We start from the raw sequence: 10,694 nt of genomic DNA on the forward strand, positions 1-10,694 counted from the left end.
CAGCCCAGTAAAAGAATTTTTAAAATTCCATATAGTCTCTGAGTTTGGATTAGGTCCTAAAGACTTAAATATAACAAAAGCATGATCCATAAAAGAAAAACGAAAACAAAATTTACTAAATTATTTTTGAAAGACACTGCTAAGAGAATCAGAAGACAAGCCAAAGACTAGGAGGGCACCTGTCAATCACACAGCTGCTGATGGCCTGCTAGGAGAAAACACCTGTCAATCACACAGCTAGAGATAGCCTTGACGGGTAAAATAGCTTCTAATGAATGGTCTGATAGCTAGACTCTGACAGTTCACTGAGAACAGTCAACAATCACAAACCATGAGCAAATATTTTAGCACTCTCCACCAACGACAACACACAGATGGCAAAGAAGCACAAGGGAAGATGCTCAACATTATTACTCATTAGGGAGATGAAAATCAAAACCTGCAAGTGAAACAGGCATGGGCACACCAACCAAGTTCCAGAAGGCTGAGGAGGTGGGCACACTGCAAGTCTGAGGCAACAGAGACCCAAACCCAAACACTCTTATGCACAGGCGTGTGCGCACACGCGCGCACACACACACACACACTCATGCACACATACACTCACACACATACACACAGGTAAACACACTCACACACATATACACACAAGTATACACAAAGGTTGCACACATTCACACATGTATATACACACAAGTATATACACAGAAGTATACAGACAGGTACACACACACACAAGTATACACACACATGTATACACATACAAGTACATAACAAGTATACACACATATACACTCACGCACATATACACACAAGTATGCACACACACAGCACATCAGTTGTTGGAAACTGTGAAGTTCTGTCCCTGTATGCTGTTGGTAGGGCTGTTAAACAGGATAACTACTTCCAAAAACAGTCTGCGAGTTTCTTGGAAAATTAAATGTATAGTCTCCAGATGACCCAGCCATTGTATTTCACAGCCTTTTCTCAAAAAATATGAAGCATATATCTATTGTATGAGGCTATGTATTTGCCGTGGTGCCAAACAGGAGACAAATTAAAATCGCACTGTGAAATGGGCAGCCCGTCACTCGCTCTCTGTGTGAACTACTGCGACATGGGCTGTGCGGGTGTGGCTGTAAAGCAATAACCGCACTGAGTGAAAAGGCCTGCTATCCAGGGTGGTGACAGAGGTGGAGGCAGCTGGCGGCCAGCCTGGGTGAAACGAGAAAATAAAGGGTGAGATGAAATGTGTGCACGCGTACATGTCTGCAGCGCACTCCATTTGTGCGGAATCCTAGGACATGTACACTTAACTTACAGTACTGGAAAGCACACCAGTGGCCACGGGTTGGGGGGGACAACAAACAGGAGAAGACAATAGTCATTATTTTAACCATGGTGATGGTTACACTGGAAAAAAATAGGTCAAAACTCATCAAACTGTAACTGCGAAAGATTACTTGTCTCCCCCGACCTCCGGGTCACATCCTGCTGCTAACCTCCAATGTGATAATATTGAGCAGTCACAGGGTGGAGGCTGGAGCTGGTGCCCTCACAGGACACAGACAGATGTTCCCGCTCTGCCACGTAAAGACAGCCAATGCCATCTGAAACATGAAACAGCAACCTCCCTGGGACCACAGCAGCCACAACCTCCATGGTGGACTTCCAGCCTCCAGAACTGTGAAAAATAAATCCCTGACGAGTCTGTCATAGCAACTTAAACTAACAACACAGCATCACTGGGGAGTTTGAAAAGAGGGGTCCAGAGACGATAAGATTCTTCCCCACGGTGAACACTGGGTGGTGAAGGACGTGGACCACTCACCATGTGAAGATGTTCTGTCGCTGTGTGAGGGAGAAAGACGGCAATGAAATCTGCCAAGTAACCAACCTGGAGATGGGGAGGGCATCCTGGACTGTCCAGGGGGGTCACTTATACCCCAGTGGGAGAGAATGGAGGAAGGACCAGAGGAGACACGAGAGAAGAAGTTACAACTGGTTTTGAGGATGGAGGAAGGAGCCACAAGCTAGTGAATGCAGGAACATGGAGGATCAAGAGAGGGCAAGGAAATAGCAGTTCCCTTAAAAGCCTCAGGAAGCAGCAGGCCTGCTGACACCCTGAGTTCAGCCCGTGGGCTGATTTCAAAACTCTAAGGCAGTAGTCTGTGTTGTTTTAAGCCACTGTTGTGGCAATACGATACAGACGTTATCAGAAATGAGATACTAAAAAGCACCCATAGTCCAATCTGCCACACCGAGACCCCTCCTGCCACCCACCTTTCTGCCAGAGTTCTCCAGCCTCTTCACCTGCCAGAGTCCCAGCCCCCAGGACTATGCTTGCCCCTGAGGACTCTGTGTGCTGCGAGACTGGTGATGGCCCTCTGGGCGACAGACATGAATGAGCCCAGCCTCCTGGGTGGCCACCCCACTGCCCTCACCATCTCCTGCTGTTTAAAATGCCATGGGCAGTAGTCACATGACAGTCCATCTCAGGCCCTGTTCTAGGACGTCCCTGCTCACTGCAACCTTTCCCCAGAGACAACACGTCATTCTTAAAATTACACTATGTCTAATGGTGTCATTTATGTAAGTCCCAAGTCCCAAATTAGAACTAAAGATCCCTTAAGGGATAAAGGCATAGGATGACACCGAGAAGCTCAGACAGCTGGTGGGTTTCACTCAAATGCTAATTATGACTGTGATCGCAAATGTGCGCTTTACCTGGGTTTTCATGAACGACATCACCACTTTCTCCCCAGTGCACTGTCTTACCCCATCAGAAAATAAAAAACAAAAACCCAATCAAACAACTAAGAATAACCACACCTACTCCCAGTCCTGCCCCACTAGGATCCTGATTTGAGAGTGGGAGAGCTCTGAAAGAAATATTGAGGACAATCTGAAAATTAGAATATAGACTTTTATTTAAAGATGGGCCTGTGTTGCCCAGACTGGTCTTGTACTTCTGGACTTAGTGATCCTCCAGCTTCTACCTCCTAACAAGTTGGAAGTGTGAGTGTATGCCACTGAAACCAGTAAGACTTGTTCGTCTTTAAACCTCTAACAGTATTGTGGCTGTGTAGGAAAATGTCTGTAAGATGCACATGCTTAGACAGGCATTCATCCCAGCACTCAGGAAGCAGAGGCACCGGGCTCCACACGAACCGTCCTATACAGCAGCCAAAGGCTTCACCCCATAGTAAGGGGATGAAAGAAAACACGAACAGCAGGGAAGAGCCCAGGTCTACCCTGTTTCCTCATCTGGATTTCTACATACACTGAGGTGGAATGTTAAGTCCAAGATGAGCTTAATAAATATTTACTGCCCTACAGCGCCACCACATATTTGAAACAGCCTACTGGGAACAGGAAGATGGTGTGGCAGTGAGCCCTTATCTTAATGCAAACAGACTGGGCGCCCTCTGGGCCAGGTAGACGATAGAGTGAAGTGAGCTTGAGCACCCCACATCCAGCTCTCAGTCAGTCAAGCAAGAGTCCTGCTGACACTGGAAAGACTGCCGGCAGTCGGGAAGCAGCCTTTGGGCTCACAAAACATCTGAGATAAAGGTCCCCAGAGCTCTGGACCCTTCCATTCTGTGCATTTCAATGTTGTATTAAAACAAAGTTTAAGATCTTGGTAGTTCCGACAAACACTTACGCAGACATAATTACTAGAAGAATACGTCTGACCCCTTTGTGGGTAAAAATAATAATAATAATAATAATAATAATAATAATAATAATAATAATAATAATAATGACAACTAATGACAGCACCCTGCAGGAACTGGCCCTGGGAGCTCAGACACACTATGATCTGACTGCAGGAGAGCAGAATGTGGCAGTACTGGTGACAGTCCCAAGAGGCGGGGCTGCCCTGGCATCGACGGTTTTTCTCTCTAGCAAGGACCTGGCCATTTGGATGACCTGTCTCACAGAGAAGGTTCCCAGTAGTTTCCCTACCTGGGATTTTGCAGAGATGACAAGCAACCCTTGGACACCATATGTGCCAGCGATGAAGGGTGGCATCTGATCTGCACCCTGCTTAGAGAGGTACCTAACAACCATTTTCCCGAGGCTCACACCAAATCAAGTCCCCCCAAAATTGGTAAAGATCCTGATTAGCCTGTTCCATTGCACTGAATTAAAATATTTCAAAGCAGAATTTTCAAATACAGAATAGTTAAGGGAAACACAGAGAGGAGCCATGTGTTTGGCTGAGTCACCTAGGAATATGTAAACGTTTATCTTACAAAAATGCACTTTTGTCAATGCATAAACACAAAGAGAAATGATACTCTATTATTGTATATTAGTGTTATAATATCTTTACAAGATCACTTTGTCCCACGCCCTTCTAGCCAGGATGACCATCTTCAGGGAGTTTGCCACAGTGACCAACACAAAGGGAGAGTGTGGGATGTGTGTCCTCTAGAAACAAGTATAACGCCCCTCACTCTGATAATGAGGTCCTGGGGAATACTTAACAAGGATGCCCATAAATGCCGCCGTGAGGGAACAGGAAGAGTCAGCACTACTGACGCTGGTACAGTGAAGCAAGAGTTGTCAAGAGCATCCGTGACTGGTGACCGAGAGCTGAGAGCGTCACTAATTAGTGAGGGAAGATGATCGTGAGAAACAAGGAAGCAAAGAGGCACCAGGTTTGGCCAGAGTGCCAGTCGGCTCCCCCTGGAGAAGCAACGGAAAGAAGCCTGAGCCGCTGCAGACGGCCCCTCTGGTTAGCAGGGATACTAAATAAAGGCTTCTAGAGTGGAAAAAATAACAAAATTACCAAAATAACAAAACACCCACCTTTCCCTGGACATTTATAATGCACAGAATACTGACTGCTGGCATCAGGAAGTGCACTCTAGTGGAACAGGTGTTCTTATGGCAGCAGACACTATTCTCTGGGAATTTCTCAAAACAGTAAGATGAACTGCTTCAAGACCCAAAGTGTAAAAGCTCATGCAGTAACATCTTTAGGCTGTTCTTCATAAATCCCAAATATAAAAAAAAAGACTTTAAGAAGACCAAGTCCCACCCTTACCTGCCTTCAGCTTCCTGTCTACACACCTGTACTAGAACCGGCCTCTGTGACATAGCTTATGTTCCTGAAGACACGTGCTCAGGAAGGCCCTTGTCCTCTGAGGGGGCACCAAGAGGGAACTAAAGGACCCATCAGCTGATCCACAGGAAGTACCAACAGCCAGCTCAGTCCTTTCTAGCTATGTTCACAGTTCTGCATAGCTGTAGCATGATAGCTGCCCACCCTAACCAGGCCTCCACACTGAAAGGAACGCCTTAACCCCAGTCTCGGTTCTGCCACACCTGCTCTCCCACTGCCAGACGCCAACTGTTTTTCCTCTGGCTTGGCTATTACTCCAGACACATCGTGAGGAGCAAGTGCAAAAGACCTGAGTCCCTCACAGACACCAGGTGCTGACTTATGGCTAACTTAGGCTGTGTGGATCTGCTGTGTAACAATCTGCACTGGGTTCGACAGATCTATTAGCTGCCTCCTGATCATTTGATGTACTGGGCCTCAAAAAGGCCACCACCAGTGTGATGGCATAGACTAATTTGTTAGTGCTCACTGGTTCTGAGTCCCTGTTGGACTCAAAAAGTGGTGGGCCCAATGGTGCTGGACCTACCCTCCATTTCTGCTTTTTCTTCTTCATCACGGAAGAAGCATGTGCCCCTCTTCCCTGGCTCATGCACATACTCCCTTGCACTCCAGGCTCACTCCCGCCTAGCGCTCAGGCCTTCTCATCCACATCAGTGCCTCAGCTCTCGTTCATTTCTAAGAACACACCTCCCCTCCACCGAAAAAGAATGTCTTCCCTTAGCCTCTTTTTTAATGAAAAAATTTATACGATATATTTTGATCATGTTTTCCCCTCCCTCCACTCCTCAGATCTCCCCACCTCGCTAATCACACAACTTTAAGTTCTTTTCCTCTCTCTCAAAACAAAAATGCAAAATGAAACAAGAAGCCCACAAGAATACCAGAGTTCACTGTGTGCTGGCCAGCTACTCCTGAGCACGGGTTCTGCCCTGGGATATGGCTGATGCACCTCTGACGCTCTGCTGGAGGTATCAACTGTGGATAGTTTCCCGGGTAGGGGTCGGCGCCCCTGTCTGCTCCCTTTCTCAGAGCTCGGGCCCCATCTGGGCAGGACCTGCACATGCTGCCTCAGGCTCAGAACTCAGGCGAGCTCATCCGTGCATCAGGCCTGTCCGTGAGTCACCCATCACCTCCGGCTCTTACAATCTTTCCACCTCCTCTTCAGCACGTCCTTGAGGAGAAAGTCATCCTGAGGGGACAACCGTCGCTGTCCTGAGCGTCCTTAACCCTGCCATTACACTGCCCCTTCCCAACAACAGCTACCAAGTGTGCTCCCCTCACCTTCCTAACAGAGAGCCTGGCTTCCACCAAGAGCTTTGGCTGAATTCTGTGTGCACCTAGGCCTTTAGCCTAAAGTGCCACTCGGGATACCTTCCGAGCAACCCCTCCTCTTTTGGCACCCAGGACCCTTTATCTTGGTTACTCCTTACATTCCTAACTCTTTTCTGGTATGGACACTCTTCCATTAGTCTCAACATGAGCACCCAACGCACGGTCCCACCGCCATCTTTTGAAAGATACGTGCTTTCTCTCCGCTGCAGGACATCACCTGCCCTAGACTGACTAGCCCATTATTTCCCCCAGACAGCTCTGCAATCCTACCCTCCTTTTCAGGGTTCCTGACTAGTTCCAGCACTTTCCAGACTACTGCTCTTGAGCTATGCACGTCTCTGCAGAAGTTCCCAGAGACAAGCTACCCGTGGGTGGTATGCACAACTAACCCCAGCACTGGGGAGGCAAAGACAAGAGGCTGATGAGTTCCAGCTCAGCCTGGACTACATAGGAAACACTACTTCAGAGGAAACCAGCAACCAAAACAACAAAAACAGAGTCCATTAGCTTCCCAGAGTCCATGAACAGAGAGGAACATCAAAAGCTATAAGGCTCTCGAGTGCTCAACCCCACCTCCCAAACAGGCAGAGTTTATGTTCTCGGATTTCTAAACGAATTTCTGTGTTCTGTCCCTAGAACGCCGAGTCAATAAGCAGCTCTGCATGCCTTTTGCCTAGAACACCCTGCCCTAACTGCTGTCCACCTGACTGGATTCCCAGGCATCCTTTCTTCCCACTTCAACCCTCGGGTGCTCTTTAGAGTTTCTCCTACAGTCTCCAGACGGTAGCTCATTCAGACCTTCCAGTGCTAACAAGGCCTTCATGGCTGCCTACTGAATCTAACCCACACAAGGCTCCAGGGTGGGGACTGGGCTGAGGGGGTCCTTGTCCTCTGCCAAGTACTACTCCACCATTACAAGTCTTGGAACATTCCCCTGGAGGTAAGAAGTACTTTTTCCACACGTTAATTCTCCGAACACAGAGCCTTCTCTAGGCACAAGTCTTAGGGTCCCAAACAATGGAAATGTCACATTAACACCAATATAAAGGCGAAAAAAGGGCAAAGCATGGGGTGCAGTTTAATAGCAGGCTATAAAGCACCTCCTCTACTTCTTGCATTAAACTCAAAGGGATTTTTCTTCTTGCTCTTTACTGGCTCTTGAACAGAACAGCACTTAAAGAGTTTCGATGGACCAAATATTAACCAGCCTCCAACGGGCAACTGATTTAAAAATAGCCCTTGACCTGGAAATATAGGTGTGTTCAAATACACACCCTGATAAGAAAGGACAGAAGATACAGCTCAACGCCTCAAAGCCTGGCAAGTCAAGGGCCCCTTGAGAGAACACTCCAGAAGTACAGGAGTATTTCAGCCATTGGACCAAGTTCACCCTCATCTCAGAAATCACCACAAGGTGAGTTACAGATGGACACATTTCATCTCAGAAAACCACGTCCGCCAAAATATGTACCAATGGCAGCTAACAACACAGCATTTTATAAACAAACACACAAGCCAGTGGGGTAAACAAGTCACCAAGGGGGGGGGGATGACGAGTCTAATGAGGCAAATGGTACCACAGAAGCCGTTCCTATTTTAAATACATTCTGGTGCTTACAATGTAAGTAAACCACTCAAGAGCTATTTTACGCACTGTTTCCCGTTTTCAGGACACGTTTTGTCTTAATAAAAGCTCACTAGCTTTCTCTAGTTAAGGAAGTCAACATGAAGAGGCTGGTATTTCCTTGATTCCAAAGGATAGCAGTGCTAAAACAAAATCCCAACCTAATTAATTCTATTTTGGGTCTAGTTCCCAAGGCAGTTTTCACAAAAGGCTGTTCTTAGCCCCACTGTCTCCAGCTTCCAACCTTCCACGGCTAGAAAATGTATCCTATTTCTTCAGCACATAATTTCCAGGCTCTCATTTGATCCTCATACCTATATCACCAGTAGGGAAGACGCTGTCAACTCACCAAGTCCAAAGTTTTGGTCCTAAGATCACCAGCGTATTTATTGCTTCCGTGTTTTCCAGGCGCAGATTTGTACCTCAAGCTCCATCGAGTTCATTAACATAAGCTTTTGGAGGAACAATCAAGCTGCCCCGGAGTGGTAGAACAACACAGAGGTGGGGCAGTTAGGTTCCAGTCACAAAATTCTGTGAGCTTGACCTTGGGCCCTTTCAAGACACCTAGTCTTTCTGTTTTGTTTTGAGACCGGAACCCAGGGTCCAGCTTACTTAAAGCTGGAAATTATTATTGTTAATTTTTTGCCTCCACCTTTCCCTATTTCCTAGTGCTGGAATTATGGGAAAACACCACCACACCATCGTCCACAAAAGAATTCAAAGGATGATTCAAAAGTTTTGAGTTTCTCAAGCAAAGTGGAATTCCGTAAACATAAGCTTTTATAGTTAAGGTATTCTCTCTGGCCCAGTTTCCCAATCTATCTATTTCACACGGTCATAAAACTGCATTTTTTTTTCCTCCAAAAGTTCTTACTGGCACCAGTTTATTAGGAAACACGCCTAAACTCCTGACTAGCTTTAACTATAACAGTGGTACTACACCTGCAAGTCTTTAAGTATGAAGCAAGGATAATCTATCTTAAAGGTGGGGTATGTGTGTAAAAAGTCTGGAATTAGCCTGTTCGGTTAAGGGGAAACCGCTGGTGGGGACAACTGCCCCGCGTGCGATGCTCTCACGTGTTCCCCATGTACGACAGCCTCAAACCCTCCGAAATCTATCAGCCCGGAAAAAAGAACAGAGAAACGAAAGCTCAGCTTGGAGCAGCTCCAGAGCCAGTCTGCGTCAGGCTCCAATGACAGCCTAGAACCCAAGGTGCCCGTCTTAAGTTTACTCCCAACTTTGTCGCCCTACCAAGGAGAGGCGAGGGAGGCGGCAGCCACTCGACTGCCGGAGCGCCCGCGGTGACGGGTTCCATCCTGGCCCCTGAGCGGGGTTAGGGTGCGGGGTGGGGGAAGAAGCTGAAGTGCAAGGTTCAAGTGCGGCAGCCCCGGCCTCGCACGCCCCGGGGGACACTCAGGACCCCCGCGGCCGGCACGCCCGCTCCGGGGACGCGGCCCGGGCCCCGCCTCTCTCTCTCTCTCTCTCTCTCTCTCTCTCTCTCTCTCTCTCTCTCTCTCTCTCTCTCTCCTCTCTCTCCTCTCTCTCTCTCCTCTCTCTCTCTCTCTCTCTCTCTCTCTCTCTCTCTCTCTCTCTCTCTCTCTCTCTCTCTCTCTCTGTCTCTCGCACTCACTTTGTCGCTGGTGCTCTCGGTTTCGTGGTCGCCGCCGGCCGCCTCTCCCTCGCGGGGTGGCGGTGTCCCCGCTCCCCCGGGGCCGGGGCAGCCCCCGCGGTGCCGCAGCTCCAGCATGTCCCGCTCCCGCGTCGCTGGCTGGGCTGGCGTCGTCTAGCGCCCCGCCACCGCGGAGCCGCGCCGGGTCACCCCCAGAACGGCATCAACGAGCGAGCGCTCGAGGCCGCCGGCAGGGGGTGCGGGCAGGGGACGCGGCGGCGCCGTTGCCAGGTGCGCGGCTCCACGCACTGGCCCCAGAGGGCGGAGGAGCGGGAGGGAGCCCGGCCCTCCCTCGCGCCTCGCGACCGCGCCACCCGGCTCGCCCGCTCGCCCCACCTTCCCGCCGCCGAGCTCCCGCAGCACGGTCACGCGCCGCAGGCAGGCCCCGCCCCGCCCGCCCCTCTCCGCGCTGCACTGCGGTGCCCCGGGCCACGCCCCCGGTGATGACGTCACCGCCCGGGCCCCAGCGCAGGTGGGGGCACGGAAAGGTGCGCGCCCGGCCGTGGAGGTGGGAGACCGGGAGGCGAACCCGCGCGACGGGGAAGCCCTCGACGGCGCAGGGGCGTTAGAGCGAGCTCAGCCGGCCCAGCTTGACGCGCCACGGCGCGGCGGAGCTTCGCAGGCGTCCCCAAGCAGAAACTTGCTCGGCAGGACAGACCCGTTGGCTCCGCGTTCCAGCCCGTGCTTTGCCTCCGCGGTGCCTGGGGATGAGTTAGCCAATAGTTTAAATCTCGTACCAGGTTGTGTACTGGGAAACTCGGGCTTTTGACTCTCACAACATGTTCTACCGTGGGTTCCACAGAGAACCTTGGATGCCTTAGGGCGCCACCGCCAACCGTGTCTCTCCGAAAGACAAGGACCTTCGGACGCTAAAACTGGAACGGGATGGACACATGATCTGCGTTAATTCCCGTCTAAATCCTGTTAGCGGGTT

General features: G+C 49.7%; 1 protein-coding gene across 1 annotated transcript in view; it reads right to left on the reverse strand.

Moving 5' to 3' along the window:
- Cds1 (CDP-diacylglycerol synthase 1) overlaps positions 1-9,850 on the reverse strand; it is a 75,298-nt gene extending 65,448 nt beyond the window's left edge. Inside the window, exon 1 of the mRNA XM_038338630.1 lies at positions 9,722-9,850. Coding sequence (XP_038194558.1) covers positions 9,722-9,838 — 117 coding nt within the window. The 5' untranslated portion in view covers positions 9,839-9,850. The remainder of the gene's footprint in view (positions 1-9,721) is intronic.
- Between the last annotated feature and the right edge of the window lie 844 nt (positions 9,851-10,694).

Source organism: Arvicola amphibius, chromosome 1 (assembly GCF_903992535.2).
Source record: "Arvicola amphibius chromosome 1, mArvAmp1.2, whole genome shotgun sequence".
In the NCBI taxonomy this organism is placed as follows: domain Eukaryota; kingdom Metazoa; phylum Chordata; class Mammalia; order Rodentia; family Cricetidae; genus Arvicola; species Arvicola amphibius.